General features: G+C 58.0%; 15 protein-coding genes and 3 non-coding genes across 18 annotated transcripts; 9 read left to right on the plus strand and 9 right to left on the minus strand.

The window, feature by feature from the left end:
* The first annotated feature begins 53 nt into the window (after positions 1–53).
* On the plus strand, positions 54–1,456 carry SCHCODRAFT_02630558 (uncharacterized protein). The gene is made up of 7 exons (XM_003030694.2): positions 54–201; positions 282–460; positions 516–548; positions 597–624; positions 682–801; positions 864–892; positions 995–1,456. The coding sequence occupies exons 1-7, from the start codon at positions 154–156 to the stop codon at positions 1,344–1,346; spliced, it is 789 nt and encodes a 262-aa protein (XP_003030740.1). The 5' UTR covers positions 54–153; the 3' UTR covers positions 1,347–1,456.
* On the minus strand, positions 1,326–1,857 carry SCHCODRAFT_02630563 (uncharacterized protein). The gene is made up of 4 exons (XM_050345612.1): positions 1,809–1,857; positions 1,617–1,715; positions 1,452–1,557; positions 1,326–1,400 (listed from the first exon to the last, which is right to left on the minus strand). Exons 2-4 carry the CDS (start codon positions 1,710–1,712, stop codon positions 1,375–1,377), a joined length of 228 nt encoding a protein of 75 aa, XP_050199086.1. The 5' UTR covers positions 1,713–1,715; positions 1,809–1,857; the 3' UTR covers positions 1,326–1,374.
* SCHCODRAFT_t167 lies at positions 1,851–1,953 on the minus strand. The gene has a single exon. It is a non-coding gene; the product is annotated as a tRNA-Met (tRNA).
* A 133-nt stretch (positions 1,954–2,086) lies between these two features.
* Positions 2,087–4,157, minus strand: SCHCODRAFT_02508611 (glycoside hydrolase family 5 protein; the record flags this gene model as incomplete). The annotated part of the gene is made up of 8 exons (XM_003030265.2): positions 2,087–2,391; positions 2,447–2,497; positions 2,552–2,606; positions 2,658–2,885; positions 2,948–3,055; positions 3,117–3,261; positions 3,312–3,474; positions 3,608–4,157. The coding sequence occupies 8 exons, from the start codon at positions 4,155–4,157 to the stop codon at positions 2,087–2,089; spliced, it is 1,605 nt and encodes a 534-aa protein (XP_003030311.1).
* A 1,054-nt stretch (positions 4,158–5,211) lies between these two features.
* On the minus strand, positions 5,212–5,315 carry SCHCODRAFT_t166. Its single transcript has one exon. It is a non-coding gene; the product is annotated as a tRNA-Met (tRNA).
* Positions 5,316–5,472: 157 nt separating this feature from the next.
* On the minus strand, positions 5,473–6,904 carry SCHCODRAFT_02630566 (snare-like protein). The gene is made up of 5 exons (XM_003030264.2): positions 6,353–6,904; positions 6,198–6,272; positions 6,049–6,140; positions 5,859–5,992; positions 5,473–5,738 (listed from the first exon to the last, which is right to left on the minus strand). Exons 1-5 carry the CDS (start codon positions 6,471–6,473, stop codon positions 5,585–5,587), a joined length of 576 nt encoding a protein of 191 aa, XP_003030310.1. The 5' UTR covers positions 6,474–6,904; the 3' UTR covers positions 5,473–5,584.
* Positions 6,200–7,074, plus strand: SCHCODRAFT_02630569 (uncharacterized protein). The gene is made up of 2 exons (XM_050345613.1): positions 6,200–6,272; positions 6,353–7,074. Exon 2 carries the CDS (start codon positions 6,664–6,666, stop codon positions 6,829–6,831), a length of 168 nt encoding a protein of 55 aa, XP_050199087.1. The 5' UTR covers positions 6,200–6,272; positions 6,353–6,663; the 3' UTR covers positions 6,832–7,074.
* Positions 7,075–7,672: 598 nt separating this feature from the next.
* Positions 7,673–9,661, minus strand: SCHCODRAFT_01155212 (uncharacterized protein; the record flags this gene model as incomplete). The annotated part of the gene is made up of 9 exons (XM_003030263.2): positions 7,673–7,817; positions 8,008–8,019; positions 8,079–8,280; positions 8,340–8,397; positions 8,853–8,960; positions 9,016–9,139; positions 9,191–9,238; positions 9,292–9,353; positions 9,407–9,661. The coding sequence occupies 9 exons, from the start codon at positions 9,659–9,661 to the stop codon at positions 7,673–7,675; spliced, it is 1,014 nt and encodes a 337-aa protein (XP_003030309.1).
* A 1,681-nt stretch (positions 9,662–11,342) lies between these two features.
* SCHCODRAFT_02334145 (uncharacterized protein) lies at positions 11,343–12,274 on the plus strand. Its single transcript, XM_050342409.1, has 3 exons — positions 11,343–11,625; positions 11,692–11,763; positions 11,813–12,274. The coding sequence occupies exons 1-3, from the start codon at positions 11,535–11,537 to the stop codon at positions 12,184–12,186; spliced, it is 537 nt and encodes a 178-aa protein (XP_050199088.1). The 5' UTR covers positions 11,343–11,534; the 3' UTR covers positions 12,187–12,274.
* Positions 12,275–12,609: 335 nt separating this feature from the next.
* Positions 12,610–13,412, plus strand: SCHCODRAFT_02509173 (uncharacterized protein; the record flags this gene model as incomplete). Its single annotated transcript, XM_003030693.2, has 5 exons — positions 12,610–12,662; positions 12,711–12,757; positions 12,823–12,902; positions 13,113–13,329; positions 13,375–13,412. The coding sequence occupies 5 exons, from the start codon at positions 12,610–12,612 to the stop codon at positions 13,410–13,412; spliced, it is 435 nt and encodes a 144-aa protein (XP_003030739.1).
* On the plus strand, positions 13,197–14,941 carry SCHCODRAFT_01314675 (uncharacterized protein). The gene is made up of 6 exons (XM_050341432.1): positions 13,197–13,329; positions 13,375–13,572; positions 14,086–14,160; positions 14,240–14,329; positions 14,558–14,776; positions 14,826–14,941. The coding sequence occupies exons 2-6, from the start codon at positions 13,514–13,516 to the stop codon at positions 14,860–14,862; spliced, it is 480 nt and encodes a 159-aa protein (XP_050199089.1). The 5' UTR covers positions 13,197–13,329; positions 13,375–13,513; the 3' UTR covers positions 14,863–14,941.
* A 1,429-nt stretch (positions 14,942–16,370) lies between these two features.
* Positions 16,371–17,075, plus strand: SCHCODRAFT_02334177 (uncharacterized protein). The gene has a single exon (XM_050342410.1). It carries the CDS (start codon positions 16,466–16,468, stop codon positions 17,027–17,029), a length of 564 nt encoding a protein of 187 aa, XP_050199090.1. The 5' UTR covers positions 16,371–16,465; the 3' UTR covers positions 17,030–17,075.
* SCHCODRAFT_02630582 (snare-like protein) lies at positions 16,815–18,165 on the minus strand. The gene is made up of 5 exons (XM_003030262.2): positions 17,826–18,165; positions 17,671–17,745; positions 17,524–17,615; positions 17,333–17,466; positions 16,815–17,275 (listed from the first exon to the last, which is right to left on the minus strand). Exons 1-5 carry the CDS (start codon positions 17,944–17,946, stop codon positions 17,122–17,124), a joined length of 576 nt encoding a protein of 191 aa, XP_003030308.1. The 5' UTR covers positions 17,947–18,165; the 3' UTR covers positions 16,815–17,121.
* Positions 18,166–18,456: 291 nt separating this feature from the next.
* Positions 18,457–19,397, plus strand: SCHCODRAFT_02545998 (uncharacterized protein). Its single transcript, XM_050343640.1, has 2 exons — positions 18,457–19,098; positions 19,176–19,397. Exon 1 carries the CDS (start codon positions 18,678–18,680, stop codon positions 19,038–19,040), a length of 363 nt encoding a protein of 120 aa, XP_050199091.1. The 5' UTR covers positions 18,457–18,677; the 3' UTR covers positions 19,041–19,098; positions 19,176–19,397.
* Positions 19,398–19,924: 527 nt separating this feature from the next.
* On the plus strand, positions 19,925–21,274 carry SCHCODRAFT_02630586 (ankyrin). The gene is made up of 3 exons (XM_003030692.2): positions 19,925–20,881; positions 20,932–21,150; positions 21,202–21,274. Exon 1 carries the CDS (start codon positions 20,198–20,200, stop codon positions 20,819–20,821), a length of 624 nt encoding a protein of 207 aa, XP_003030738.2. The 5' UTR covers positions 19,925–20,197; the 3' UTR covers positions 20,822–20,881; positions 20,932–21,150; positions 21,202–21,274.
* Positions 21,275–21,596: 322 nt separating this feature from the next.
* Positions 21,597–21,700, plus strand: SCHCODRAFT_t150. Its single transcript has one exon. It is a non-coding gene; the product is annotated as a tRNA-Met (tRNA).
* Positions 21,701–21,736: 36 nt separating this feature from the next.
* On the minus strand, positions 21,737–23,069 carry SCHCODRAFT_02630590 (NAD(P)-binding protein). Its single transcript, XM_050345614.1, has 6 exons — positions 22,966–23,069; positions 22,627–22,848; positions 22,496–22,560; positions 22,237–22,444; positions 22,141–22,182; positions 21,737–22,074 (listed from the first exon to the last, which is right to left on the minus strand). Exons 1-6 carry the CDS (start codon positions 23,015–23,017, stop codon positions 21,917–21,919), a joined length of 747 nt encoding a protein of 248 aa, XP_050199092.1. The 5' UTR covers positions 23,018–23,069; the 3' UTR covers positions 21,737–21,916.
* Positions 23,070–23,497: 428 nt separating this feature from the next.
* Positions 23,498–24,756, minus strand: SCHCODRAFT_02630594 (NAD(P)-binding protein). Its single transcript, XM_003030260.2, has 6 exons — positions 24,548–24,756; positions 24,271–24,492; positions 24,144–24,208; positions 23,883–24,090; positions 23,785–23,826; positions 23,498–23,731 (listed from the first exon to the last, which is right to left on the minus strand). Exons 1-6 carry the CDS (start codon positions 24,597–24,599, stop codon positions 23,574–23,576), a joined length of 747 nt encoding a protein of 248 aa, XP_003030306.1. The 5' UTR covers positions 24,600–24,756; the 3' UTR covers positions 23,498–23,573.
* Between the last annotated feature and the right edge of the window lie 1,630 nt (positions 24,757–26,386).

Consider the following 26,386-nt stretch of genomic DNA (forward strand, 5'->3'; position numbering starts at 1 on the left):
GACGCGCCGGAATGGGAGCAAATATTTGTTCGTGCAAGAGGGGATCCCGGACCGGAGTTCCGCACCTTACCATCGGCGCTCTAGACGCCTGCTCGCACTTGACTTTCGTTTCCATCTTTGGAGAAGGCTGCTGGCCAGCGAATCACCCTTACCATGTTATCCCGCTTTGCCAGGGCGTTTATCGTCATAATAACCGCCATGGTGAGTGCGGTAGCGCGATCGGGTGGGCGGGGAACGAGTCGACCGCTAGCCAGCGACGGGCGCTTACACGTATGCCCCAGCTCCTCCTCGCCATGCTCGGCTTCTTCCACCCCCCAACACGAACGTACTTCGATCCTACCTCAGGAGATATTTTTGGAGACGGCGGCGTTGAGGGCTCGCTCCGCCAGGACCTCGCGAAGCTACCCGTGAACGGTGCTGGTGGCGTGATCATGCCGAAGCTGGGAAATGCGACGGCCAAGTGCGTGGACCATATCCCTCGTTGGTGCATGTACTGACTTACATGGGTATGGTAGAGCTGAACTCGGCCGCGCGACCTGGAAGCTACTGTGCGTCCGCCCGCGACTCGCCTCGCTCGTGCGCTGATGATGGGATAGGCATACCATCACGCTCCGGTTCCCTGAGGTGCGTGTCGAGCGTCGCGTTCGTGTGCTTTGTAGCTCATAGATTCACCATGCCCAGAATCCAACACCAGACGAGCAAGAAGCGCTCAGATCCTATTTCCACATATTCTCGCGCCTTTACCCATGTGGGGAGTGCGCGACGGAGTTCCAGCAGTTGCTGAAGAAGTTCCCGCCACAGGTGCATTGGTCTTTCCGCCCATCGTCTACACTCCTCACAATACTGACTGTACTCGCCTGCAGACATCCTCTCGGCGATCTGCATCGCTATGGTATGCATAATCAACTCTTCCCTTCCTCCACGACGCCCCTTCCTCCCTCCTCCTCCCCCCCTCCCCCTCCCCATTCCTTCCAACTGACCCATCCTTCCCAAGGCTCTGCGACGTGCACAACACCGTCAACAAGCGCCTCCGCAAACCCGAATTCGACTGCGCCCACCTCGACGAGACGTACGACTGCGGGTGCGGGGACGACCCGGTGACGCCCACGGATCCGGTGAAGGCGGATGCCAGGGGTATGGCGGGGGCGGATGCCAGGGGTGTGGCGGGGGCGGATGCCAGGGGTGTGGCGGGGGCGGACGCCGTAATTGCAGCAGGCGTGCCCGGAGAGGCTGATAGAATAGGGAAGGAAGATATCCCAGGGGCACCTGCAGACCCCATGGACCTCGAACGCGATCCTACGAAGGACGACGTGACTGGCGCGGGGATGATTCGTGGGGGCAGATAGCTAGTCTCTCAAACTGTCCAGAGCTGCTTCAGGTGCTCGTATAGGCTGCTTTAGGTGCATTGCTGTATATTCATGGAGGATTTGCCAATTGTTGAACCTATTTAGGGCAGTCTTGTAGCGCGCAATTCTCGCGGACGATAACTAGTTTCAATGGGACGGAGCGGTCTCCCTCGAGCGGAGACCAGTAAAGGTCGTTATGAAATTGCAGGCGGTGAGCCGACGAACCTTTGAGGCGCGCACGTCGCTTCTTGGTTCTTACTCTCCTCCCAGCCACCGTCCTGCCCGACGAGGATCGGCATATTGCATCTTGAGGCGAGCTGCGTCTTGAAGTCTTGAAAGGAAGAAGAAGCTAACAAATCCATGCATGAGGTACGTTAGCACATGTACACAAGCCTATACACCCACAAAGGCCGCCTCTCTGGGAGGCGGCCACCGCTTCTTACAAAGCAACTGCATTTGTAGTGATACGACGAAGGCGACGAGAAAAAATATTTGGCAACATTATGTCCGCAGCCAGGATCGAACTGGCGATCTCCGGATTACACCTCACAGGGAGGTTCATACATTCGTATGAGACCGGCGCTCTAACCAACTGAGCCATGCAGACGCTATGCAGCTATTGTGGTTCTATATACTGAGCTTTGCCACCCCTTGTTCGGCCGTTCATTCCAAAAGGTTAGTGGATTGTACATTCCTAAGACAAGCTTTCCTATTGTTCACCATCCCCAACCTCTAACCTCTCAACAATCGACCACCCCAAACACAAACGTCTCTTGGCTTGTCGCGCTCACAGTCAAGACCCAGCCCTCCTCGCCCGACACCACCACATCCGCCCCCTCAAGCTCCGCAAAATCCTCCTCGGCGGACGTGCGGTATGCAGTGGTCGGCTCGACGCATGCAGAGAACGAAAGTTCAAGCTGTGCATCCTCCGTGGTCGGGTTCATGGAGATGACGTTGAAGGCGTCGCCAGAGGGTGTACCGACGACGATGGTGGAGTTCAGGAGCGTGGAGTCGGTGTTGGTGATGGGGTAGAGGGAGGCGCCAGCTATAGGAGTGATTGATATAGTGGGAAGAGGGAAAGAGGAGGGAAGGCGACGCACGCTTCACGAAGTTGCCGAAGTGCTTGTACGTCCAGAAGTGCTTCGTCAAGTCTGAAAGAAAACGGGTTAGCAAGAGGAGCTGTGTCCCCGACGTAAGGAACTCACAAAGCTCGTAGTTACCGTTCGTCGCGTAGTCGTCGTCATAATAGATCACGCCGTCCTGATGATAGCATGAACATCGGTATATCTCGCCGCATAAGCCTGTGCTCACCGTCCACCCATCCGCATTTGGCGTCGTCACGCACGAAGCATCGCCAAGCGGATCACACCCTATACCACCAGACACGAGCGTCCAAAAGTCATAGTGCGCCTCGCCAGCGACGAGGATGCTCTGATAGACCATGCCAGACCACATCAGAGCGTTAGCGATCGTCGGGTCGTATCCTCCCGACCAGCCGCGGCCGGTACCGTCTGCCTCGCCGAGGGAGCAGCAGATCTCCTGCCGTATGGATCGGAAGATCAGGATGGTGCGAGCGAAGAAATTGGCGGAGAATCACGTACGCTCATCCACGTCGCCTTTCCCGGGAAACGGTCTGCGACGTCCGCAGCATACGCCGCATAACTCGCGTCGGACGGAAAGTCGTAGGTGTGGTGGACGAGGTAGGCGACCTATGCATTTGGTCCGGTGAGTTTCTTGATTCGCGCTTGGAGGCAATTTGCCTGAACGCACCATGTCAATGACTTCAGGCAACCAGTCCGCGTACTCCCCCGTCGCGCGACTGAGAGAGCTGGACTCGTCCGCGAGGATGCCGACCTTGTCCTGCAGACCGCGATCCACGAGGGCGTTGTAAAGGCCGGTGATCATCTCTGCGCGCCTGTATCCCTTGGGTGAACGCCTCGACGATGCGGTCAGCCGAACGCGTACTGATACTGCGTGACCTCCATCCCCTCCTGCCCACACGGCGACGGTCCGAAATTGTTATCCGGCTCGTTCATGGGCGAGACGTACGCGATCTTCGACAGACCTTCATCGACTAGGAAGTGCTCGAGCACGTCCGCGACGTACCCGCCGTACCAGTCGCCCGTTCCTGAGAGGTCTTAGCCCTTGATATCCTCTTCCTTCGCCGACATCCCCATCCTTAGCTAAAGCCCGATTATCCTTTCACTGTCCTTTCCGCCTCTCCCCTTCACTCACGTACCCATGCACCTACCCGCACTCACCGTTCGCAAAGCTCGTCCCGCACGACGCATGCTCCAGCGTCATCGCCGCCGGCGCGCTGTTCACAAACATCGTGATCTTCAGGTCGTCCCCGCCTACCTCCTGCGCCTGGTACAAAAAGTACCGACCGGGGGCATCCGCGTCCCAGTCATATGTATTGTTGTCGACATAGAATGTTTCTGGCGCGCGCACGGGGTTCGACACGTTGACGCCGCCGCCGCCGATGTTGTAGCGGTAGGAGGTGAGGCCGAGGCCGGTGTCGGAAAAGAGGAGCGCGGAGAGGTTGGCGCGGACGGGGTCGGGGAAGTTGTAGAGGTCGTAGGGCCACCAGGCGCCTGGTGGGGTGGGACGTGAGATGGGGGGATTGGTTGCAAGTAAAGGAACGGGGAGGGGTGGAAAAGCGGAAGACGAGAGAGAAGGAGTACAGGAGGGTACTGGAGAGGATGCGGAAGAGAGTAGAAGGGAGAACGCACCCGATCCACCAAAGCCTAGCAAGGTCATAGAGGCCTCGGACGCGACTGTGGCGGCGCGGGCACCGAGTGCAGCCTGCATTGCAGTAGCGAGTGATAACGCAGACATTGATACCTTCATGGTCGACGCGATGCACGCAGGCGAACGATAAGCGCGCGCCGCGGTTCTTCCACTGCCTTCCACTTATATGACGGTCCTCGAGCCCGCGCCGCCAGCCCCGGTGTGCATGTGCTCGGATAGGCGGGCAGAAGCCATAAGTACACGGTGAAGCCCCGCACGCTTCGACGGGTAGAAGTTCTGATCGTTCGTCCCAGGAACGGGGAACAAAGGGTCGTGAGCGGTCTCGGGGTCCGGATGGGGTGGTGCATGGTGTGCTCGGCTTTGGAAGGCGGATAACGAGGGAGTTGGTTATCGGGGCTTGTGACCGCATATGCAGGAGGGATGCAGGCGATGAGCCGGAGGACGCTCTTAGGCGTTGAGAGATCAAGTAGACCAAGTCGTTTGAGTGGTCATTCTGCGGGTTCGGTGGGGGTTGGGGCTCCGCCTCAACCCACCGGGTCGTGGGACCCATTACCTCCTGCTGCTGGCGGACTGGCGCGCGCTTAGCCTGCAAGCCTGGGCGGCGTGTGGGACCAGTGGGACTCGCCGCGGGCAGTCCTGGTCGCGTTTGTGGCGGTCTTTTCTGAAAGGTCTCGGGTTGGATGGTTGGGTCACCCTATCGGTCGCTTTGGGGCGAAGGATTCTGTGTCTTCTTGCGATCTTCGCTCAACCTGGTACGTGCCCTCGCCCCTCGTCTTCCGACGCTCGCTGACATCTTCCTCGCCCTCCCACTCGCTGAGCGTCGATCTCGCCTCCCTCCTGGCCGACGCCGCCTCTCGCCGTGGTCTCTCCGCGCGCAGAACGCGTGCCATCGGTGAGCCCAACGCCCAGCGCCTAATACGCCTTACTGACATTTGTCTGCAGCACACCGCATGCTCGCATCGCCAGTTCGTCGTCCAGCACTGGCTTCCCCGTTCGTTCTATACCTCTCTGACGCGTCAGTCGATGCACAATGATATACGCTTCCCCCAGGCTCCTCGTCCGCATCAATGCTCATCTTTTTGGAGAGGAAAAAAGCCAGGTTATATGCTTTGAATGTCCGCAGCCAGGATCGAACTGGCGATCTCCGGATTACACCTCACAGAGGAGGTTCATACAAGCGTATGAGACCGGCGCTCTAACCAACTGAGCCATGCAGACCTACTCGTCTTGCTTGCCATGGCTTGCCCCGCGCGTCGAAGACCTAGGTCAGTCGCGAGTCCGTCGAGCGACGAAGGCAGGACATGTGCGAAGGCTGAAGGGGGAGGCTGGAGATAGTTGACGATTAAGACGGACCGTCTTGCATGAGTGCTGCGATGAGCACTGGCAAAGTTGTAGACGAGGCTGGGAGGGTCAAGAATGCAATATGGACAATGAGGATACACAATGGCATGCTACGAGCGAGCTCCTAGACGCCGCGACGTGGTCTTCTAGAGGCCACGCGCGATTTGCCCGCGGACGCGCTCGCCCATGATTTGCAACGCGTTCATGACCGTTTGCTCGTTGATGACGATCTCCGTCGTGTCCGCCTTTGATCGTGATACGCGGGACGCAAGTGCGGTGGAGTCGGTGTCGAGGATGATGCTGGAAGCGAGTTCATCGTCAGCCAAGAGTGCGCGGAAGAGCAGAGTGCAGACACCGAAGGAAGGAGTGCAGACGTCGAAGACGGGAGTGCAGACGCCAAAGACGAGATCGAGGACGTACCCATCATCGACCGCCTCATCGAGGCATAGCAAGATGAGATCGAGGTTCTCGAGCACGGCGCGCTTCTCGAGCTGCCCCCGTAGCAAGAGGTTGAACGCGTCGACGAGGGAGTTCAGTGCTGTTGACAGCATCAACTAGACGAGGGGCGTGGGGTCAGTATATGCGTATGCATCGTAACCTCGCACCGCACCTCATTCTCCGCCGGAGACGCGACAAAGTAGATGATGAGGTCGAGGGAGTGCCGGTAGACTGCGAGGTGGTCCTGGTACAAGATGATATCGCCTGTGTGTGCGCAGCAAAAGATCAGCGTTGGTCTTTAGGGAAGTGTGTACGACGCACCTCCAGCCTTCTTCGTCTTCCCCCACAAGCCCTTCTCGAACGCCTTTTGGTCCTTCAGTGTTGTCAAGCTGCTAGCTTGAGGGGGACGCAGGGCGATGGACGGGGAAGTACAGGGTCAGTGACATATATTGTTCGTGTCGAGATGAACTGCATACCTTTCGCCCCCAGCGGCGCCAGCGCCTCCGCGCTCTTTGGTCTATAGTACTTCGCGAGGACGCGATGCCCTTCGCTGTCCATGATGATGAAGGCGGAGATCGTGTAGAGCGTAAGATTCATGATAGTTGGAGGACGATGAAGATGGCGGGGAGTACGGCGCGTCGGGGGATACGGTATGAGGAGGACGGGACGCGAGGCGCGTAGACACGTCGTGGGGGAAAACAAGGGACAACACGTGGATAGCGCCACAAATGGCGCGCGGCTGGCACCCGCGACTCGACAGTTATCCCAGGGCGCATCGGCGTTGACAATGGCTTGCTTCGCTCTCACTCGCACTGGCATCCACGCCCTGTCCCGTGCCCTCCGCCCAGGCTCGGATCCGGCTCCCCCTGCGAACGCTTGGTGGCGTGCTCCCGAAATAGACGGATCGCACGTCACCGCGCTCGCTGCCCGGCTACCTTCCTGTTTCGACGCGTGACGGAGGGATGGTTGTTTGGGAGGTGTTCGCCAACTTCATCTTTTTGGTGTGCTCAGGGCGGCGTCGGGATCTTGCTGCTGACTTCGGATGAAGACTGGTTAGTCGTACCAAGTGAATGTAATACTTTCTGTTTATACACTCTCCTCGTCCTCTGCTCTCCTCACCCACTGTCCTCTCGCCGTCCTCCTCTTCCGCTCTCCGTCTTACGTCTCAGCTCACCGACGCTGTGACCTTATCGCCGAGGGGTGTATCCGACGAGTGCTCGGCAACTGTGGCAGCTAACCGTTAGTGACTGCACAGTCTCGTTCCTTGCACTCATACCGGCCAGCATCTCTCCCCGCTAGCCCATACCTCTTCTCGCTCCTTCCCAACCATCTAACCTCCTCCGGACATCCCTTCCTGGACTGTCACACTTCCGTACATGCCGGTGAGCAAATCCTTTAAGCTTGCACTCTTGATTGACAATGGACTCGAGGACCCTCTTTGAGGTTCCCTACATTTTCAGGGCTACCTCCTTACTTGTTGACATAATGTCCATTGCTTCGAGTATGAACGAAGCTCGAACTGGCAATCACAAGACCGAACTGTGCATATGCTAGACGGAAGTGTATTTACTGACTCCTGTGTATTTGTACACCAATGTAGCTGTACCCCACCAATACCTCTGCAACCAACTAGACCTTCAACTACCGAAATCACCTGTCGGCAGCCCATTTGCACACTCCCAAGTCCAACCGTGCGCTCTCCCGTGCCGCCAACCTCAACCGCACCCTACCAACTCAACGGTACCTATTCCTTCGACGAGCACGCTCGGCGACGGATTCCCTCGCTCGTCGGACTCTCATGGCGCCGCTCGCCGGACGTCGATACGTTGCCTCAGCGCCTGGATGGGGGCACGTGACATGTTGAACTTTCGGAGCCGCGGTCGGCACTGAGCAGGAGGGCGAGCGAGGGTGGGTGGTAGCGGTGGCGAAGGTGGCGGGAGGCTGAGAAACGTCAGATTCAGATGTCGAGGTCGCCGAAAGGTCGGGTAAGGGCGCAGGGGTAGGCGGGGGACGACGGGCCTGCGTGATCAGTACAAAGTTGCTATAGAGTACTCTACAATGTACAAAGTAATCTACGACCTAGGGAGTTGTGAGCGACGCGTGAGAGATGAGGAGAGAAGATAGGACTCACCTGAAAAGACAGCTAGAAACAGACTTAGAAGTCCAGTACCTCGCCCGCCGGACGGCGATATGTTGCTTCACGAGTTGATTCGGGCTTCATGAGTGAATTTGGTATCGTAGTGCTTGCTGACAGCGGGCGGGCAGCGCGTAATTGAAACAAGCGAGCGGCTAGTGACCCATTTCTTCCTGTAGACTTGGGTGACCTTGCCATCCCGACTCTTGTACTTGCCGCGCCCGATGCGATGGTAATCGCCCTCGAGCAAAGGATGCGAGGGGAACACGCCTGACGAACATAAATCAGCAAAGCTGTTGACGAGAGAAAAAAATCCGTTTGCGACGCACGTTGTACTTGCCGCGGAGCTCCTCCGACAGGGACGAGAACACGAGAACCGACAGAGACCTGACGAGGACATGATCTTGCACCGGACAGATGAAGTCACGTCCGGCGACGCGACTTTGTGGCGTAAGTTGTAGGTCGACAGAGAAAGGCAAAGGACGTGCGCAAAATCATCTACGAGCAAGGTCAGCTCGGACGCTTAGGGAATAGTACGACACAAGGAGCACACCTCAGAAGCGCACAACGCCGCTCGGCGGGCGACGATCCATCGCTTCGGTGCGAAGGTTGACCGTATCGGGATCACCAGACTTGGCCGCGTCGAGAGCGGCCGAATGGACCGCGCCAAGAGCACAGGTCAAGGGTGCCCGACGTGCGAAAGCTCTTCAGACCGAGAACCCAGCCTTGCAGAGTCGAGTGAACAATGTCGAAGGCGAGCCTCGTAGAGTGGAGTGCATAGGAGAAGAGACTACGCCGTGATCAGTCTCAGATCGAGAGAGAAAGACGAGTGACGCGCTTACCTGGTTACAAGCCAACACTCGACGGCCTAGTCGTATCTTGTAGACGCGATCACGCCGCTCACCGGACGGCGATCCATTGCTTCGCGAGTCCATCAAGCAGAGTGCAATCTACGACAGCAAGTTAGGGCCTCAGTCAAATCTCCACAGCTTGGAACTCACCTACGACCCGCGTGAACCCAGCTACCGCCTCGCTCGTGGGATGGCTAACAGTCACTTGCTCCACGAACTGAACTCGCTCTCGTCTCGCGGGTGTGCAGCAGCGGCGGCGCGTTGTTGATTGTAGCCCTCTATGAATGGAAGTAAGCGCCTAGCACTATGTGCGAGCACATTCAACTCACCTGGCGGTACGGTCCTTGTTCGACGGGAGGCGATGCGTTGCTTCAGGACTTGCTCGCGGGTTGGGTTGCTTGTCGATAAGAGGCGCCGATGGCTTGCGAACTAAACGAGAACTTGCGGTTGAATGAGGACTTGGGTGACGAGGGCGACATCGCGGGAAGGGCGCTGCGAGAGTCGAATGAGTGTTGCATGAAACAATAGAATGAATGGAGACTCACCGAGCATGCTAGTATAGCGCCAACGTTACACTCCATCCTCCGGGTGACTACCACCACTACCTCGCCAGGTTTGAGGTGCAATCGTCTCGCGTTCGTCATCCGAGGAACGGGTTGGCCATAGTCGAATCGTCGTCCGTGTACACAAAAGTCGTCGCCGAGAATGCCTTCGACACTGTGGACATGGGCGAAGAAGACTATACTCTTCGCGGGCCTCCGACGCGGTCGTTCTTGCAGCGCGCGGAGCTCCCTTAGCATAACTACAAGCGTCGGGTGAATACGTTGGCGATCAAATGTGAATCCGAGACTCACCGATAAGCCCTGCTGGCTCCCGTTCTGCGCGAGAATCCCAGCAATCCACCGTCCAGGGTGCTCTGCAACAACATCAGTGCATGTTGGAAGCACAGGGAAAATCAGATGCGAGCTGAAAGCTGTCCATGGCAGACAAGCAAGAAAGAAGAAGAAGCGGTTCCTATGAAAAGACAGGAATGGAGCAATATTTGGAGTGGAAGGCGAAGAGGATGAAGGAGAACATGGAGGGGAAGTGGATCGCCTGCCAGGCGCCAAGGTCAAACCCACGCAGCGCCTGACGCGATGACCGATGGACGAGGAAATCTTCAGCCGGCCGAAGGCGACTGCAGAGAACAAACATGGAGTGGACATGAACGGCCTCGAGCCCAGGACAACACAGAACAATCGGAAGGAAGAAGAGCTGAGAAGACTTGCTCACCTAGACAAGCCGGCTTGTCGACGCGCTAGTCAGCGCCCGGTCGACAGCCAGGCATCGAGAGCACGGGTGAGGCGGGGAGGCGGGGAGGCGGGGAGGCGGGGAGGACACGGGAAGGCAGGACGACGAGAGGGCGCGCGGGGGATGGTGAAGGTACGAAACAGGCCGAGGGTACGTGTATATGAAGGAAACGCCGCGCGACAGACGTATCAACAAGCAAGCATGCACAAACTCACCGGCGAGTGATCCCGTGCGGGCGTGAGCCTATCAGTATCTGAGATGTTACCCCTTCGGGCGCTCGCCGAAACCCTCGAATGAAAAGGCACTGCCCGTGTAGGCCGCGTACTGTGGGATATCCAAATTTTGCGACGTTGCGTGGGGGAACACATATCTATCCAGGTCCGCCTCAGGAGCATGGGTCGCAGAATTTCGACTGAGCGCAATGTCTTTGAGGGTGAGGGCGAGCACAAGTCTTGAGGACATGCACGCGGGACCTTGGAGAGAGTCTATACACGCCACAGAGGGCTACAGAAAGCACGTAAGGCACGCCAGACAGTCATAGTGATGGTTCAAGTCGAAGAAATACAAAGGCCCGGCACGCCGGCAAACCGGGACGAACCTCCGCGGCTTTTGCCGAGCTCCCTTGTCGCGCGCCGCCACCTCACGTTCTCACCTATCGCATGCCCGGGTGCCCCCGGGAAGACCGCGAAACCAAACTTGCACTCCATTTATACCCATCCTGAGCGACACGGCCTGTTCCACTCAAAATCGCACTCACAGTACTCGAAATCCTCACTCGGTGGCGCGCAGGGAGGCTTGAGAAGCATTCGGACGTCGTCCGCCGCCGAACGAGTAGGTACGATGGGTCACACACACTACAACGGCCATCCCCCTCGCTTCAGAAAACGACGCCAAGTCCTCGATGGGCGGGATCAGCGTTCTGTCTTATCGTTTCTGAAGGTCGAAGAGGTTTGCATGCGCAACTCGACCTCTTCACCACCTCAAACGGTCACCCTACACAAAAATATATTCGGTGAAAATTATTATCTCTAAGATCGATTCTATTGATGCTATTGACGCGTTTTCTGCACTCAGAATTGCCTCCCGCGCATGCGAACGCTATGCACGGCGCAAGAGGTGGTGGTTTGAATATGTGGCGTCGATTTCGGCGGACCTCCTGCATTGTCCTAGCGAGGGCGTGCGGCGCGAAAAGTACACAATAATTGTCTGTGAGTGTGTATCAGCACGCCCCGGACGCGAGACTGGCCTGCGCTCACTACAGGCTTCGATATGCATACCCTCTGCTCCTCACACCTAGTCTGCCACCTATCGGTCTCTTCGCCTGGGCGTATTGAAATTTTGGATTCATCTCCGGTCTCAGCCTCGAGGTAAGTGACTCACGACATGACTCCGTACGCTCGTAGCGCGCAATCGCGGGCAGGCAACCTCTCGGCGCTCTCGCCCCAGCTCCCGAGCGTATCTTCCACTCTGCCTCGTACGTTTCCGTGCTCGGAACTCTTCCGAGGAATGTACCCTGATACTCGAAGCCTAATTTTGACAGGATGCGGTGACAGCGGGCGCGATGCGCGCGCTCTCGAAGATGATATCCTGCGAGCTGAACTGCTCATATCAGGTAATTGCATTGTATTCTGCATAGACTCTCTGGCAGAATGTGTGTTCAGGGGCGGAAGTATCGTCGGTAAAGTTCCCGAGGGTCGGCAAGGTCGAAAACGACGAAGACAACGCTGAACGAGGCGCGCCTCTGGCGCGCGCACTTTCCAGCACTTCAAGGCCTTCCCAATGGAGCAACAGCCTGATCGCGCACAACTCAACCACCACCTCGAATTTCCTGGCGCTTTTTCGCGGGCACCCCGGCTTTGTGACGCGTCACCGGTCACTTTACTTATGTTTTCTTGTTGCTTTGCTGCTCTCTTGCGAACGCTGGGCTGAACAGGCGTCGAAGGAGACACCCTTTGCGCTAGAGAACGCGGCCGGCAAAGCTCAGCGGGCAGCTCCTGCATCCCCGACTCCGCTGCTCACTAACGCCACCCCCTGACTGCGGAGGTCGTCCGGTACGTGTATTCGACGCGATGCGGGCGCTCATCGCAACGCAAGACTGGCAGAACGTATGCCGCCCCGGGGAGGACTGCACCCCAATCTTCCGCCCTGGCGCTCGCAAACTTCGGTCTCGACTGCGGTGAGCTAAACGGTCGCCGCTCACGTACATTTGAATGGATTTAGGCTACGCGTTGGACGCAGGGAATGGGCGATGGGAGCGCTCGCCGAGGAGCCCAGGTCGGGGGAAGACGGAGGGCGGCAGGCAGATTGTGTATAAAGGGCGGGCGGGGAGGTTGGTAGCGACATCAGCCAGCCTGACCTTTTTCCCTCTCCGCCTATCTACAGCGCCTTCTGTGACCCATCGCTTGTCCACCCTTCGCATGCTTGTACGTCCTCTCGCTTGCTATTACCCTCGATACCTATGCTGACCACGCCTTTCAGACTTGTCTGCCGCCTCCGCTACTCTCTGCAATGGTGAGCCTTTTAAAGGCCCCATTGCTTTCGCTGATTCGATTTGCCTAGCGCTCTCGACACCTACTGTGGACGCCGCAAGCGCACCTCTGATTCCTGTAAGTCTAGCTCAAGTGATGCGTTTGATTTATTGACTGATTCTACTTTGAATTCAGGTCTATAGGCACGCTGGCCTCCCAACCTTGCGGCGACGCGCTCTTTGCTAGCGCGGTCACTCGCCCTACTGATTTGGCCCTAACGACGGTGAGTGTCTCTTCGCGATACCGCATCCTTGGCGGGCTTATAGGCATCTCTCTGCCTTTCTATCCCTTCACCAATCTCATTCGACGTCGTGCTAATACCTCGTGCAGAGTATGTTCCAAATTGCCTTGGTTCTCGTGCGCCATCTGCGCGCTCACGAACACCGTCGGGCTTACATTCGCGCCCATCTGCACTCACATATGACGTGAGTAGGTACTTGTGGGCGCCTGTCAATGTCAGCCTCTAACGACTTCTTCCCCGTGCTTCTTCCGCGCCGCTCCTTCCCCGCAGAGCTTGCTTGCGCTCGTCCACGACGGCGACGACGACCACGACGGCGGCGGCAGCGAGGAAGAGCGTCGGGCATGGCCTGCTCGCGTAGAGGAGACGGCGGGCAGCGGACGACGAGCGCGCCGCATTGAAGTCGACGAGAGTGAGTCCAGTCATTCCCTGCCCTTCACCTGCTCATCGTGCGCAGCGGCACCGACGACGACCAGCGGTTTCCGCGCCCCATGAGCTCGACGACGGCATCGAGCGCGATGCTGAGCGCGAAGATCGAGTCGTCTTGACGGCTTTCGGGCGACTCCCCGCTCACCGTCACCCGACGCGCATATGCGATGATTACGCGCGCTCGTCAACGCCGACGGCGGCGAGCTCAAGGCGTAACGCGATTCAGGTAAGTGAGCACCTCGTCCCCCTTCCCCTCCCCCTCCCCCCATCACTATTTGTTGCACTACTACTTCAACCATCTACTGACCCCCATCACTATTGTGTCACTGACCCATCACTAATTATCTACTGACCCATCACTATTCACCTGCTCCCACCTTATCTCATCGCTTAGCGCTCCCTTCCATGACCTATCCCTCCCCCTTCCTTGGCTTCTCCCACCTTGCTGGTTTCGTGTATCCCTCCCTCCGCTGAGCCTTGTCCCCCTACCTACGATTTTGTCGCTTTACTGATCATTCTACTGATACCTTTTCGCTCGTCGGCCCCATTCCCTTCCTACCCGCCCCCCCCCCTCCCTCCTTGTACTTATCTTTTTATCCCCTCGCCATGATTTTGTGGCTTATGTCCGACCTATTCAGGTTACTTTTGTCTCCCCCTTACCCCTCACCCCCCTACCCCTTCCCCCTTCGTCGACTGCACCTTCGCTGACCTATCTACGCGATGCTGACCCCCCTTCCAGAAACATTTCTATCGACGCCTTTCCGCACGCGGGCGACGGGGGTGCAACTGCGATGAAAAACATATCCGCAAGGGGGTGGGGGAGGGGCGGAGGGGCCCTTTGGTGCCTCATACCACGGGAGGGGTCCTTCGTAGACGCGCTGACGAACACGCAGATCCTGCGCACGCGTCGTCAACATCGACGGCACCTCCGATTTCGGCGAGAAGGGGTGGGAGGGGTGTGGGTACTTGCGCCTTGGGAAAAGGTGCGAGTCTGAATTCGGCGAGGGGGGCACGGGAGGGGAGGGCACCACGCTGGATCAATAGGGGGAGGGAGGGGTAGGGGGCCTCTCGAGTCGACGAGACGGGTCGGGAGAGGCAGGTAGGGGGTCAGGCACCGGTCGAGGAAGGTGCGCCAGAGGGTGAGGGGTGCTCCGAGTGGGTAGGGTGCTCGGTACGAGCGCGAGGAGCGGAGTTTGCTCACGAATTATCAGAAATTGTGCGCGCGCCGTCGAAATTGGCATCGCCCCCCGACGTTTATGCGAGTGCATACGCCCGGAAAAGGTTCGCCACTGCGCCGTCGTCTTCGCGGAGGGGCCTTGCTCGGTCGACGAGGGGGTGCGGAGTGAAGAGAGTGCGAGAGGGAGGTGCGCGACGAGGGCGGATGAGGCCGCGGGTAGAGCGCGATGGAGGGAGGGGTGGGGGTGCCCGGGGTGCGTACCGATATAGAGAGGGGGTAGGCTGACCCGAATCCCTTACCAGTGGATTGAGCGCGAGGGGAGAAATGTTGTGCGAGTGAGCGCACCAAAGAAAGGTGCACCTTATCCTGTCGCGGGGGTGCGGGACTCGACAGGAAAGGGTGCGAGCACGAACAGGGGGTCCCTTCGCCCTGCGGCGCGGTACGCGCGGGTTGGTAGGAGGGTGCGCGCGGCGGTGGAGGTATGCCGGGTGGTCAAGTTATGGGTGGGACGGCATCGCGAGGGGGGTCTGAATCGGGATGGGGTGCGATGTCCACCCTAACGAAGGGCGCGGGGGTAACAAGCGACGGGCGCCAACTGGGCTTGAGGGGTTCGCTACTCTATCACAAGGTGTAGTTCTACCTTGCCTGCCTTCAATATAACGATTTTCGCTTGTGAACAACTTCCCGCCTCGACGAATTTGTGTCGCGCACGAAGACCTCAGCAGAGCGACCCCCGGGCCCGCGCGAGGGCGTGCGATTGGCCGTTTTGTGCGATAGGTAGGTAGAGCTGCCCTTAGACCGGTAACACGGTCCCTCTTACCTCGCTTTCCTCGTCAGAGGGACCGGTAAAATCCTCGGAAAAGTTGGCGTGGATGAACGATGTCGTCATAATGGTCACGCTTTTCTTCCCGAAATGGCGAAGTTGCCTTTTCGAGCGTTTGAGCTTTTGGCCCTTCGTCGACGACTTGGCCCGTGTATTGCATCCATTTACATTGGAAAGCACTTCTCAGGGGGAATATATGACCCATCCATGGCTGACAACACTTACACCTTCGCCTCCTGGGCGTGAGTTGCCGCATGTCAGACTGCTGGTCACTGCTTTGGCACGCCGAAGGCGCTCTACAAGCCCGTACACTTGAGTTGGAGCACCATCAATACAAAGCAATGTGTACTCCATCATTTGGTTATGTCCCCCGAGCTCTGCATACAAGAGATGCCCCAACCTTGGTGTCTTCGCTCAGAACTGAGGCAGTCGGCCGGGTGGTCGGAACTGGCGGACCGCCTTCCGAGAGCGCTGGAAAAGGAAACTCGCCTTTTGGGAACGGCAATGACGACATCGTTCATCCACGCCAACTTTTCCGAGGATTTTACCAGGCCCTCTGACGAGGAAAACGAGGCAAAGAGGGGCTGGTCACCAGGCTAAGCTGCCCTTACCTTTGTTCCCTCCCCCCCTTCGTGCGCGTCCCCCTCACCTTCTCTACCCGTGTCTTGTCCTACCCACCCCTCCCCTCCCCTTTGGTTCGCGCTTGCCTCGCCTCCTTCCTCTCCCTTCCTGTTGAATCCTCTTAGTTCTCCCCACTGACTCTTCGCCTACTCACCCCCCTTCGTGCGTCGTTGCGCGCAACTGCCCTCCCCCATCACCTCCATCGCTTTCTCGCCGAGTCCTTCCCCCCTTTCTCGTCCTCCTTCCCCTTCTCGTCGTGCTCGTGTTCTCATTTCCGTCCTCTCCGTGTGCATCGACGTCTCGTCCATCGGCCTTCTGACTCGCACCCTCTTCGCCTTCGCGCGACTTCTCCCCCCCCTCCCTTCGCGCGACTTCCTCCCCCTTCGCGCGACCTCCTCCCTAGCTCCCTTTCGCGCCGCGTCGCAGCACCCCCCTCCCCCTTTCACGCCGCCTCGCTGGCTCGTAGGGTAGGGAAACGAAAATGTATAGCAGAACTACATGATACAAAGTGTTCTGTCTACGACGACGCGCCCGACACGTCCTCCCCCGCCTCTCCTTCGTCTTCCCCACCTCCCCTTCGTCCCTCCCCCGCCTCTCCTTCGTCTTCCCTTCGTCCCTCCCCCGCCTCACCTTCATCCTCCCCCGCCTCCCCTTCGTCCTCCCACCTCTCCTTCGTCCCTCCCACATCCCTCTGAGCTCTCCCCCGCCTCCCCCCCTTCCTTCTGGTGCACGCCCGTCGCCCTTCGGCGCGCGCGAACGTCGCCACATCTTCGTGCCACCTCCTCTTCGCGCGCACGTGCCCCCTCCCCACCCTCTCGCCCGCCTCGAAGCCGCCCGCCCGCCTCGAAGCTGCCCGCCAACAAGTGCCGCGGCCCCTTCTCGTCCCCCTTCTTGCTCTTCTTCTTTTTCTCCGTCTCCCCGCCCTTCTCGAGGGCCTTCCTCCCCCGCTCCCAGCGGCCCTCTCCGTGTCCTCCCCTCAGCGCCCCTCTCCGTGTCCTCCCCCCTCCTTCGTCCTTGGGCGCTACGATATTCTCGTCGTCGCGAGCACTGGCAAAGTTGTAGACGAGGCTGGGAGGGTCAAGAATGCAATATGGACAATGAGGATACACAGTGGAATGCTACGAGCGAGCTCCTAGACGCCGCGACGTGGTCTTCTAGAGGCCACGCGCAATTTGCCCGCGGACGCGCTCGCCCATGATTTGCAACGCGTTCATGACCGTTTGCTCGTTGATGACGATCTCCGTCGTGTCCGCCTTTGATCGTGATACGCGGGACGCAAGTGCGGTGGAGTCGGTGTCGAGGATGATACTGAGCGGTGGCATGGTCAGGCATGCATATAGCGCCAATGGCGATAGTGGGACGCACCCATCGTCGACGGCCTCGTCGAGGCATAGCAAGATCAGATCGAGGTTCTCGAGCACGGCGCGTTTCTCAAGCTGCCCCCGTAACAAGAGGTTGAACGCGTCGACGAGGGAGTTGAGTGCTGTTGACAGCATCAACTAGACGAGGGGAAGGTGTCAGCATATAGGCGCATGCATCGTAACCTCACACCGCACCTCATTTTCCGCCGGAGACGCGACAAAGTAGATGATGAGGTCGAGGGAATGGCGGTAGACTGCGAGGTGGTCTTGGTACAAGATGATATCGCCTGCGTGCGCAGCGGAAGATCAGCGTTGATCTTTAGGGAAGGATGTACCACGCACCTCCAGCCTTCTTCGTCTTCCCCCACAAGCCCTTCTCAAACGCCTTTTGGTCCTTCAGTGTTGTCAGGCTGCTAGCTTGAGAGGGACGCAAGGCGATGGAAGGGGAAGTATGGGCTCAGTCACATATAGTGTTCTTGTCGAGATGAACCGCATACCTTTCGCCCCCAACGGTGCCAGCGCCTCCGCGCTCTTTGGTCTATAGTACTTGGCGAGGACGCGATGCCCCTCGCTGTCCATGATGATGAAGGCGGAGATCGTGTAGAGCGTGAGATTCATGGCGAGTCAGTTGAGTGGGACGGACAAGAAGATGAAGATGACGGGGAGTACGGCGCGTCGGGGATATGAGAAGGACAGGACGCGAGGCGCGTTCAGACACGTCGTGGGGGAAAACAAGGGACAACACGTGGGGATAACGCCACAAATGGCTCCAGGCCTGCACCCGCGACTCGACAGTTAAGTATCCCAGGGCGCATCGGCGTTGACAATGACTTGCTTGACCTCCTCAGATCGCCGGTTTACATGCGAAAATAGGTGAGAGTTAATCCGGTGATAAGCTTATCTGGACGACGCCGTCGAAAGCAATCGCGACGAGCACAAGCCAAGTTGTCGAATGTGCTGAATGCTGCAGGCGTCATCTCCTCGCAAATCTTTCTTCCACCGCCTCCTCGCCGTTCTTCCCTTCTTTCCGCCGGCCTCGTCAACACCTCTGTGCCGTTGATCTGCTCCTAAGCTTCGTCCGCTACCTTCCTCTTCGCCTGCCGTTTGCTTGTCCATATTCGCGTGCAACATGTCCAACTCCGTTTGCTGTCCTTGCTCGCCGTGACCTGGCTCTTCTTTCGCGCCGCCTTAAGACTCATTGATCGCTCGATGATGTATACTCAAGGGGGCCAGCTCTGATCAAAGCGGACAAAACATCGACGAAAGAATGTAGAGAGCAACGTATATTATTGTGCATCTACTGACGCGACGGAGAAGTACAGAACAAGCGGGGAAGCCAGTACTGGACGATGGACTGGCGGCGCGAGCATGCGGCGTGCTGCAGACAGATGTCAGTAAGGTGTATGAGGCGCTGGGCGTGGGGCCCGCCGATGAGCGGAGAGGCCACGGCGAGAGGCGGCGTCGGCCAAGAGGGATGCGAGATCGATGCTGATGGGGGGAGGGCGAGGAAGATGTCAACGAGCGTCGGAAGACGAAGGGCGAGGACACGTACCAGCGTAAGCAAACATTGCAAGAAGACACAGGATTCCACCACCTTCGCCCCCAGGCGGCCGACCACCCATCCATCTAACCAACCAACTAACCGAAACCTTTCAGAAAAGACCGCCACAAACGCGACCAGGACTGCCCGCGGCGAGTCACAGGGCCACTAATCCCACACGCCGCCCAGGCTTGCGGGCTAAGCGCGCGCCGGTCTGCCAGCAGCAGGAGGTAATGGGTCCCACGACCCGGTGGGTTGAGGCGGAGCCCCAACCCCCACCGAACGCGCAGAATGACCACTCAACCAGGCCCCAGCACATCCGACAACAGTATCAGGCCGCCGGCTCGTGGCGAGCGACGGCCATCCACGGGGACCTTGTCGACGAGAGAATTCCACGAGGGAAGAGGAAGAGGGACGCTGGCCTATATACGGGCGAGATGTGGCTGTACGATGTTTGCTCCTGCTTGCTTGTTTGTTGAACGGCCGGGCGCGTGTATTGGCCCGGACGGAAGCAAACGATGTTCGCGCCACAGCATCGCGTTCGCCATCGCGCTCGAGTCCTAGGCCCACATAAAAAGCCCCATTATAGCGATGCTTGCCTATATAGGTGTATTTTGCTTTGGCAATACCCCTCTGTTCGAGATAAAGCCTTAGCAGAGGGACATTGGCGCAGAGCTGGTGCACTGTGGGCGCGCGCCCGCCTCCTTCCCAATGCGGCTCAATGGCATTGCAAATTCCTCCTCGTCATCACTCTGCCTTCACAGCACTTCGCGGTGACTTGTCTTCGTCGGGTTCGCTTCGCATACTCAGATTACCCATCATAATCTCAGCATTCCTACGCGTGACCTGAACACTATATAGAGAGGGGAAACGACCAAGAGCTCGTCATGCGCGGACCGACGGTGCCACCTGAACATTCGGGCCTTGGTCCGCCTACTTATTGCTCGTGCTGTACGGTATGGCGAGTAACTGTTGCGGGCATATCTCATTGAATTGTTAGCACTCTCAAACATCAGCATGGTATAACCGAGTCTCTGTGCTACCCCAAGCCGAGGCGCTTCGAATCCACGATCGAGCTATACACTCGGACAGACCGACGGTCCTATAGCTATTTCCTACCTCAACACGCGGGATCTCGTCCCTCTACTTATCGCTAATGCTATCTGCTTCGAAACGCGGTGCGGGCTATATTCCAATGTGTCTTTGGTGCACCCAAAGACGCTTGCGATGTTGAACTTCGTCACAGAGCTGTGTCACAGGGATTGGGCACGCCGGCCCGGTACCCGACGGCGCCTAATCGCCAGCGATCAACTTTTCCTGCACACCGCGATGAGCGCACCACCACCCAGCGCCGTCCCCGACCCCGTTGACGTCAAATCTACCTCCCCCACCCTAGAGGACCTTGACGACTTCCGCCTATCCTGCCGCTACGGCGACCTCGACGACGTTACCACCTTCCTCGCGCGCTTCCCCACCGCCGCGCGCGCCGCCGACGACGCGGGCAACACTGCCGCGCACATGGCCGCCGCGAACGGGCACGTAGAGGTCTTGAACGTGCTGATTGCTGCAGGGGCGGATCCTGCGGCTGCGAACGCGGCGGGGGCGACGCCGATGCATTGGGCGGCGCTGAATGCGCAACTGGGCGCGGTGGAGGCGCTGTTTAAGGCCGGGGGCGCGAGGTTGATTGATGTGAGGGATGGGTCGGGGCGATCACCTTTGGGTGTTGCTGAGCAGAGCGGATGGGACGAGGGGGCAAGGTGGATGGTCGAGCGGATGGATATCTCGGATGCGGCGGCGGAAGAGGGGGAGGCGGAGGAAGATGAGACGGTCAGTGGGCGGGACATCGACGTGGAGATACAGGATGCGGAGGGCGGCGTTGCGCGTATGGCGACTGGGTCGGGGGCGGGCAAGAAGGAGTCGCCGATCGACGAGCCGGCCGCGACAGCTGCCTGAGGACGTAGATCAAAAGTTGCGCCATGGTGCAGAGGCACCGCGGCCAACAAGGCCATAGAGGTGCGTGTGCGTCTGATCCTCGCGCGCTGTTCTTGACGATCTTTATGCAGACCGCATCATTGTATTTCATGACCATTGCTCGCACTGTATCCTTATTTCCATCTCTTCCATGATGCATCGTCCTACTGATTCCTGCCTCGACTGCGACTACCATGAACATATCGCGCATCAGTCCACCTTGAAATTCGAGAGCCAGCCTTGTTATATTCATCTCGACTATGGAACGCACGTCAAGATCCTCGACCCTTCGCTGTCGTCCCAGGGAACGGGTGAGGATGGACGACACCACTGCGCGCCCTATAGATATCTGACAACCCAAGATGCCAGTGGTGTATCGACCCTCCTCGACGCACGGATCTCCCTAAAGCACTAGCGACCGCTTCCCAAAACGCCCCCGCCACGATGCCTCAGTCCGAAGTATATACACCACTGCAAGGTCTGAATCGTTCTCCGCCGTTCGGCTTCATAATCATTGCCCTTTGCAAACACCCTACGCAGCAACTCGGCATGCCATCGTTAGCCACAAACGCATCGCGGACGTCAATCTTCTTCGCCTTCTTGCTCAGTGCTTGGCTCTTCCTCCACAGCTTTTGGTCCATGGCCTCCCTTGCCTCGCACGTACAGCTCATGCTTGCTCCCTTCGATGAACAACTGATCTGTCCGACGTCTGTAGTCTCCCCGGCGGCTGTGGCCATGCCAAACCCCCTCTTGTAGCGTCTGCATGGCTCAGTTGGTTAGAGCGCCGGTCTCATACGTTCGTATGAGCTTCTACTGCGAGGTGCAATCCGGAGATCGCCAGTTCGATCCTGGCTGTGGACATGTGATCATTCCTGCGATGTCGGGTACTTTTTTCTTGCAAAGTTCCATTTCTCCCTCGCAACATCACACGGTTCCACCCCTACATTTGTGCTCGGTAAGAGCCAGTGCGATCATCAGCGCTCGGCATAACAAGATATCTGATTGAGAATTAACTCCACCGAAGGTGCGGCATACAAGTACAGTTCATCTAAATTCCTGTTGCATCCAGGGGCCTTCCTACCACTCGTTGACACCGCCCTCAGCATCCATGAACTTTCCTCCCGCGGTCTCCCTGGTCGCTCCGTCCACGACGCGCATGATTCCGGCAGCGCACTCGGCGGTTGTCACGCCTGGTCTTTTGGCTAAATAGTCGCTGTTGCTTTGGGCGTAGTGGTCTGGGAACCTGGTTTAGTAAGGCGGCACGCAGCAAGATTCGACGCGCGGGCAATCATAGTACTCACACATATCCGTATCCACGAGGCCTGGCAAGATTGGGAAGATCACTGGCAGTACACGTTTAGCGATCGTGGTATGTTGTATGTTCTTCCACTGCTCACCGAAATCCTCGTTCTCAAACTGCAGCTTCTTGGCCAAATAATGCACCGCCGCCTTCGTGATTGCATACGGCCCGAGCAGAACCCCGTACTCCGGCCCCGTCGTGATCGCGCCGCCGTGCGCGCCGATGACGATGAACTTGCGCGCCGGCGAGGTCTTCATGAGGGGGTAGACGGCTTGGAAAAGGACAAGGGTGCCGATGACATTGACCTAGCGAGTATCGGTTTATCTGGGCCTACTCGCAGAGTCTATGAGGCTCACGTCGTAATGCTCCTGCATCGACTCCGGCGACACGCCCGTGAGCGGCTGCATGTCCTTGCAGATCGCTGTCCTCACAATCTCATCAGCTCCCCAGTCCAATATCCCCCCGTCGCCCACCTCCAGCCACTCACCCGCATTCGCGATCACCACATCTAGTTGGCCGGCCTTCCGTTTAATCTCCTCCACCGCGCGCTCATTACCCTCCACATCGCCCGCCTTCAGCTCGACGACATGCACTCGGTTCGGATGTTTTTCGACCAGGGCGTGAAGGGCGGAGGCGGCGTCTGGGTTGCGCGCGCCGGCGAAGACGATCGTGTTGGGGCGGGAGGCGAGGTGGGTGACGAGGGCGAGGCCTGAAAGTGAAGAGGGAGCGATAGACGAGGGTGAGAGGGGGGAGACAGGCGTTGAAAGAGAACGCGCGATATGTCAGGTGAGCGCGACCGTGTCAATGCGGCCAGCGATGTACTCACCGATCCCTCGGTTGGAGCCCGAGACGAGGTAGACGGTCGACGAGGTGGCCATTGGGGAGAGGTCGATGGGCGCAAGATCTTGAAGGACTGCATCTCGCCCTTATACCTCTTCGATCCAATGCGCGAGGTGAATACGACTGACCCGGCCTCTCGAAGGTGGAACTCGTGCTACTTTTGGCTGATCTCGTGAGTGCCATCTTCTGTTTCTTGAATGCGAGAAGCAGGGGCACAGATGCGCCATCGCCCGATGAGCTCGGAGCCCTGATGCCTGCAGTGGGGGACTCTAGCTTGGCGAACACCCACCTGCGATGACGCACGGTGAACGTCTATGTGCTGTGCGACCGAATGCGCCTTCCCTAGGCACGGGGAACAATCAAGGTCAACTTCAAGCGACTGGGCGTAGGCAGCGAAGTCCGAAGAGGGTTTGCAGCCGAACCGGATCGAGAAAGCGCGTATCTTCCATTGATTGGAAGACCATGGCATGTCCTTCGTCTTGCTGGCCACGACTGAACGGAACGACGGTTCAGTACCGCGCATGCATACTGAAATTATGAGTACATCGCATCTAGATTCTACAAACACAACACACGAAAATGCAATATTTCCTTTCACCACGCATTAACGTCTCCGGATACGTCTAGGAACTTGCCTCCCTCATTCTCCCTCGTCGCATTGTCGACAATTTTCAGGACCCTTTCCGCAGCCTCTTCCGCCGTTATTGGCTTCGCGTGCCCGAACTGCGGATCGTGCTCCTGAGCGTTGCGGACTGTGATAACCTGTCAGCCGCCCACAATCCCTGTCCTCCGCTATAGCACTCACGCATATCGGTGACCACGGCGCCGGGGCATATGGGGAATATCACTGGCGGCGTGTCAGCGGACGACGGACTTGAGCACTCCACGGCGCGCGTCACTGACCAAAGTCCTCGTGCTCGAGATGCAGCTTCTTCGTCATGTAGTGCACCGCCGCCTTCGAGCAGCAGTACGCGTTGATCAGGAACCTGTACTCGGGCCCCTTGGTGATGCTGCCGCCCTTCGCGCCCATGACGATGAATTTCCGGGTCGGGGAGGCCTGCATGAGCGAGTACGCGGCTTGAAAGAGGACGAGGGTGCCGACGACGTTGACCTGGGACGGCGGTGAGCATAGCGGCCGTCTGCGTGAAAGTAATTGACACCCACGTCGAAGTGCTCGCGCATAGCCTCTGGCTTCTCGTCCACAAGGAGGTTCATGCTGTTGGCGATGGCTGGCCAATTCGAAGACCACCATTAGCAGCGTCGCCCGCACGCTTCCACAGCATAGGCTTACCAGCGTTCGCGATGACGACGTCCAGGCGGCCCGTTTTCTGGCGGATCTCCTCGATGGCGCGGGTGTTCCCCTCTTGGTCGCACGCCTTTAGTTCGACGATGAAGACGTTGTCGGGGTGTTTCGCGGCGATTGCCTGCAGGTCCGACGCCGACTTGGGGTTGCGAACACCTGCGAAGACGATGGTGTCCGGGCGCTCTGCTAGCAGGGCCACAAATGCAAGGCCTGGCGCAGCAAAATCGTATGAGCGAGTTGAACCTATTCATGAGATTGTGCTAACCTAGTCCACGATTCGCACCAGAGACGAGATAGACGGTGGAAGTGGTGTTCATGTTGACTGTGGAATGATGCTCGAGGAGGTGGGATGCCCTTCTCACCACGGTTCTGTGCTCGCTTTATACGAAACAATGTCCCATGAAGCCCGACCCGAATGACGTGGGCGAGTATACGAGCAGCGCCAGACTCTGCTTATACATTGTACGTTGCGTCTGGTCAACAAATCTCCCCGGCCGAGCTAGCAGTGATGCTGCTTGTAATACGCATCACTCTCGGGCCTGCCCACACCTATGATTAGCCTTGGACCGTGGGGTCCGGTTAAGCAGAAGGTGTGGTGAGAAGAGAGGAAGCCAACATGTCACACCCGAATCGGAGCGTGACACTGCTCCGGCCGTCAGAACGTACTTTTGGCCAAGAACTTCGGTGAGTGTTGGGGCGCTGAGAAAGGCGGGCGCGCGACCGAAGTTCGCACGAATCCTTCGCGTACCTTCCCGGGAGCTCAAAAGACTCCGAGTCAGGTTCAAGAAGGGTGCAAGGATCCGAGGCCGCTCGGAAGGTCGGTCCAAGATTTTGGGTCAACTTGAAGGCTATATACGGCTTTTGGTTACATTTGGAAGAACATATGCCTTCTTCTCGAACAATAAAGTTATTTTCTCGGCAATCATCCGAGGTTGACGACAGCCTGAGTGACGCAGGGCAGGCAGGTGATCTCGGCTCCGAAAGTCGAACCGGTCACATGATACCCGAACAGACGACACTGGCTTTGCGATTATCCTATCTTCCGTGTCAGAAAGTATACACAGGGTAGAGAGGAGACCTGATTACGAGAACGCTGACTCGATGAACTTGACCAGGTCCCGGGGTAACCGATTGGTCTGATTTTTAAGAAGTCAATAGATGAGCAAGCTCCCGCCGTTTCCGCTGCTGTGAATCCTGTCATGTTGCGCCAACCTTCTTCTCCGTCCTCCCTCATGTTCTTAACACCGCGATTCATATGCTGAGGCACAATGTAATCTCCGGACTCACGAACCACCGTCGAATCAACGTCGGCTCAATTATCCGTCGGAGATGTGCTTTCCCGCGTATATATGCGCTTCTTGCTTACTGAGACCGGTTCCCGTGGGAAGAGCAACATATGCCAAGGCGCGACGCGGGTCTTTGTGGCTAGAGGGCAAGATGAGTATACAACCGTTCATTTCACTGCTCCGAACGTTTACTCAATCCAGAGACACGCTCGAAGTCGGCAACACCATCTCGTCCACCGAGGCATCTCGCCGCGCCAGCGCTGCTATCCTGCCGCATAGCCTAACCCCGCTTTCCTACCTCACCTCTTTTGCTTGACGTCTCCAGTCTGACCAGCCTGAGGTACAAGGAGGCACTGTCTACGTGGGAGCGCGAAATTTTCGGCGAGGAGTGAAGTGAAAAGGTATGCGGTCCTCTGATTCCCTCAAATCGTCCTTCTCGCCGATACTGATGATGCTATGCAGGACCACCCGGCTGACAGCACTGTGTCGTTGGCATCGGCTACCGCGTCGTCCTCGAGCGAGCGTGTCCGCCATGTTCCCGCCAATCGCCCCGGCCCCGATTGTCCATTCCATCTCGTGTTCGGGCCTCCTCCGCACCACACTCGCCCGCCCGAAGCGCTACTGCGTAGGCACCACTAAGCCCTGCTTCGCACTCCACGATGACGGCCTTGTGTACGTCGGCGATGCCGACCCCGCTCGACCATGTGAATTGGCTTCCGTTCGCCGTAGTAACCCAGTTGTGTAGAGTCTACCGCTTGTAATGTACCTCATATGTAGCTTCCAATAAATTTTTCTACCCCTCTTGACTGCCTACGAAT

Source organism: Schizophyllum commune (genome assembly GCF_000143185.2).
Source record: "Schizophyllum commune H4-8 unplaced genomic scaffold SCHCOscaffold_8, whole genome shotgun sequence".
In the NCBI taxonomy this organism is placed as follows: domain Eukaryota; kingdom Fungi; phylum Basidiomycota; class Agaricomycetes; order Agaricales; family Schizophyllaceae; genus Schizophyllum; species Schizophyllum commune.

Bases quoted from the DNA above. Each gene is read 5' to 3' on its own strand.
- SCHCODRAFT_02630558 (XM_003030694.2), top strand. From the start codon at position 154: ATGTTATCCCGCTTTGCCAGGGCGTTTATCGTCATAATAACCGCCATG. The intron at 202-281 runs GTGAGTGCGGTA...CGTATGCCCCAG, and splicing joins TCGTCATAATAACCGCCATG to CTCCTCCTCGCCATGCTCGG. The intron at 461-515 runs GTGCGTGGACCA...TGGGTATGGTAG, and splicing joins CTGGGAAATGCGACGGCCAA to AGCTGAACTCGGCCGCGCGA.
- SCHCODRAFT_02630563 (XM_050345612.1), bottom strand. From the start codon at position 1,712: ATGCATGGATTTGTTAGCTTCTTCTTCCTTTCAAGACTTCAAGACGCA. The intron at 1,558-1,616 runs CTGGGAGGAGAG...TCGTCGGCTCAC, and splicing joins CTCGTCGGGCAGGACGGTGG to CGCCTGCAATTTCATAACGA. The intron at 1,401-1,451 runs CTAAATAGGTTC...ACAGCAATGCAC, and splicing joins TTGCGCGCTACAAGACTGCC to CTAAAGCAGCCTATACGAGC.
- SCHCODRAFT_02630566 (XM_003030264.2), bottom strand. From the start codon at position 6,473: ATGAATCTTACGCTCTACACGATCTCCGCCTTCATCATCATGGACAGC. The intron at 6,273-6,352 runs GTATGCAGTTCA...GTCCCCCTCAAG, and splicing joins GGCGCCGCTGGGGGCGAAAG to CTAGCAGCTTGACAACACTG. The intron at 6,141-6,197 runs GTGCGTCGTACA...GCGCACACACAG, and splicing joins GAAGACGAAGAAGGCTGGAG to GCGATATCATCTTGTACCAG.
- SCHCODRAFT_02630569 (XM_050345613.1), top strand. From the start codon at position 6,664: ATGGCTTGCTTCGCTCTCACTCGCACTGGCATCCACGCCCTGTCCCGT.
- SCHCODRAFT_02334145 (XM_050342409.1), top strand. From the start codon at position 11,535: ATGACTCCGTACGCTCGTAGCGCGCAATCGCGGGCAGGCAACCTCTCG. The intron at 11,626-11,691 runs GTACGTTTCCGT...TAATTTTGACAG, and splicing joins CGTATCTTCCACTCTGCCTC to GATGCGGTGACAGCGGGCGC. The intron at 11,764-11,812 runs GTAATTGCATTG...ATGTGTGTTCAG, and splicing joins AGCTGAACTGCTCATATCAG to GGGCGGAAGTATCGTCGGTA.
- SCHCODRAFT_01314675 (XM_050341432.1), top strand. From the start codon at position 13,514: ATGATTACGCGCGCTCGTCAACGCCGACGGCGGCGAGCTCAAGGCGTA. The intron at 13,573-14,085 runs GTAAGTGAGCAC...CCCCCCTTCCAG, and splicing joins CAAGGCGTAACGCGATTCAG to AAACATTTCTATCGACGCCT. The intron at 14,161-14,239 runs GTGGGGGAGGGG...ACGAACACGCAG, and splicing joins AAAAACATATCCGCAAGGGG to ATCCTGCGCACGCGTCGTCA.
- SCHCODRAFT_02334177 (XM_050342410.1), top strand. From the start codon at position 16,466: ATGATACAAAGTGTTCTGTCTACGACGACGCGCCCGACACGTCCTCCC.
- SCHCODRAFT_02630582 (XM_003030262.2), bottom strand. From the start codon at position 17,946: ATGAATCTCACGCTCTACACGATCTCCGCCTTCATCATCATGGACAGC. The intron at 17,746-17,825 runs GTATGCGGTTCA...GTCCCTCTCAAG, and splicing joins GGCACCGTTGGGGGCGAAAG to CTAGCAGCCTGACAACACTG. The intron at 17,616-17,670 runs GTGCGTGGTACA...CTGCGCACGCAG, and splicing joins GAAGACGAAGAAGGCTGGAG to GCGATATCATCTTGTACCAA.
- SCHCODRAFT_02545998 (XM_050343640.1), top strand. From the start codon at position 18,678: ATGGACTGGCGGCGCGAGCATGCGGCGTGCTGCAGACAGATGTCAGTA.
- SCHCODRAFT_02630586 (XM_003030692.2), top strand. From the start codon at position 20,198: ATGAGCGCACCACCACCCAGCGCCGTCCCCGACCCCGTTGACGTCAAA.
- SCHCODRAFT_02630590 (XM_050345614.1), bottom strand. From the start codon at position 23,017: ATGGCCACCTCGTCGACCGTCTACCTCGTCTCGGGCTCCAACCGAGGG. The intron at 22,445-22,495 runs GTGAGCCTCATA...GATACTCGCTAG, and splicing joins CGATGCAGGAGCATTACGAC to GTCAATGTCATCGGCACCCT. The intron at 22,183-22,236 runs GTGAGCAGTGGA...GTGTACTGCCAG, and splicing joins GTTTGAGAACGAGGATTTCG to TGATCTTCCCAATCTTGCCA.
- SCHCODRAFT_02630594 (XM_003030260.2), bottom strand. From the start codon at position 24,599: ATGAACACCACTTCCACCGTCTATCTCGTCTCTGGTGCGAATCGTGGA. The intron at 24,209-24,270 runs GTAAGCCTATGC...CGAATTGGCCAG, and splicing joins CGTCGTCATCGCGAACGCTG to CCATCGCCAACAGCATGAAC. The intron at 24,091-24,143 runs GTGGGTGTCAAT...CCGCCGTCCCAG, and splicing joins CTATGCGCGAGCACTTCGAC to GTCAACGTCGTCGGCACCCT.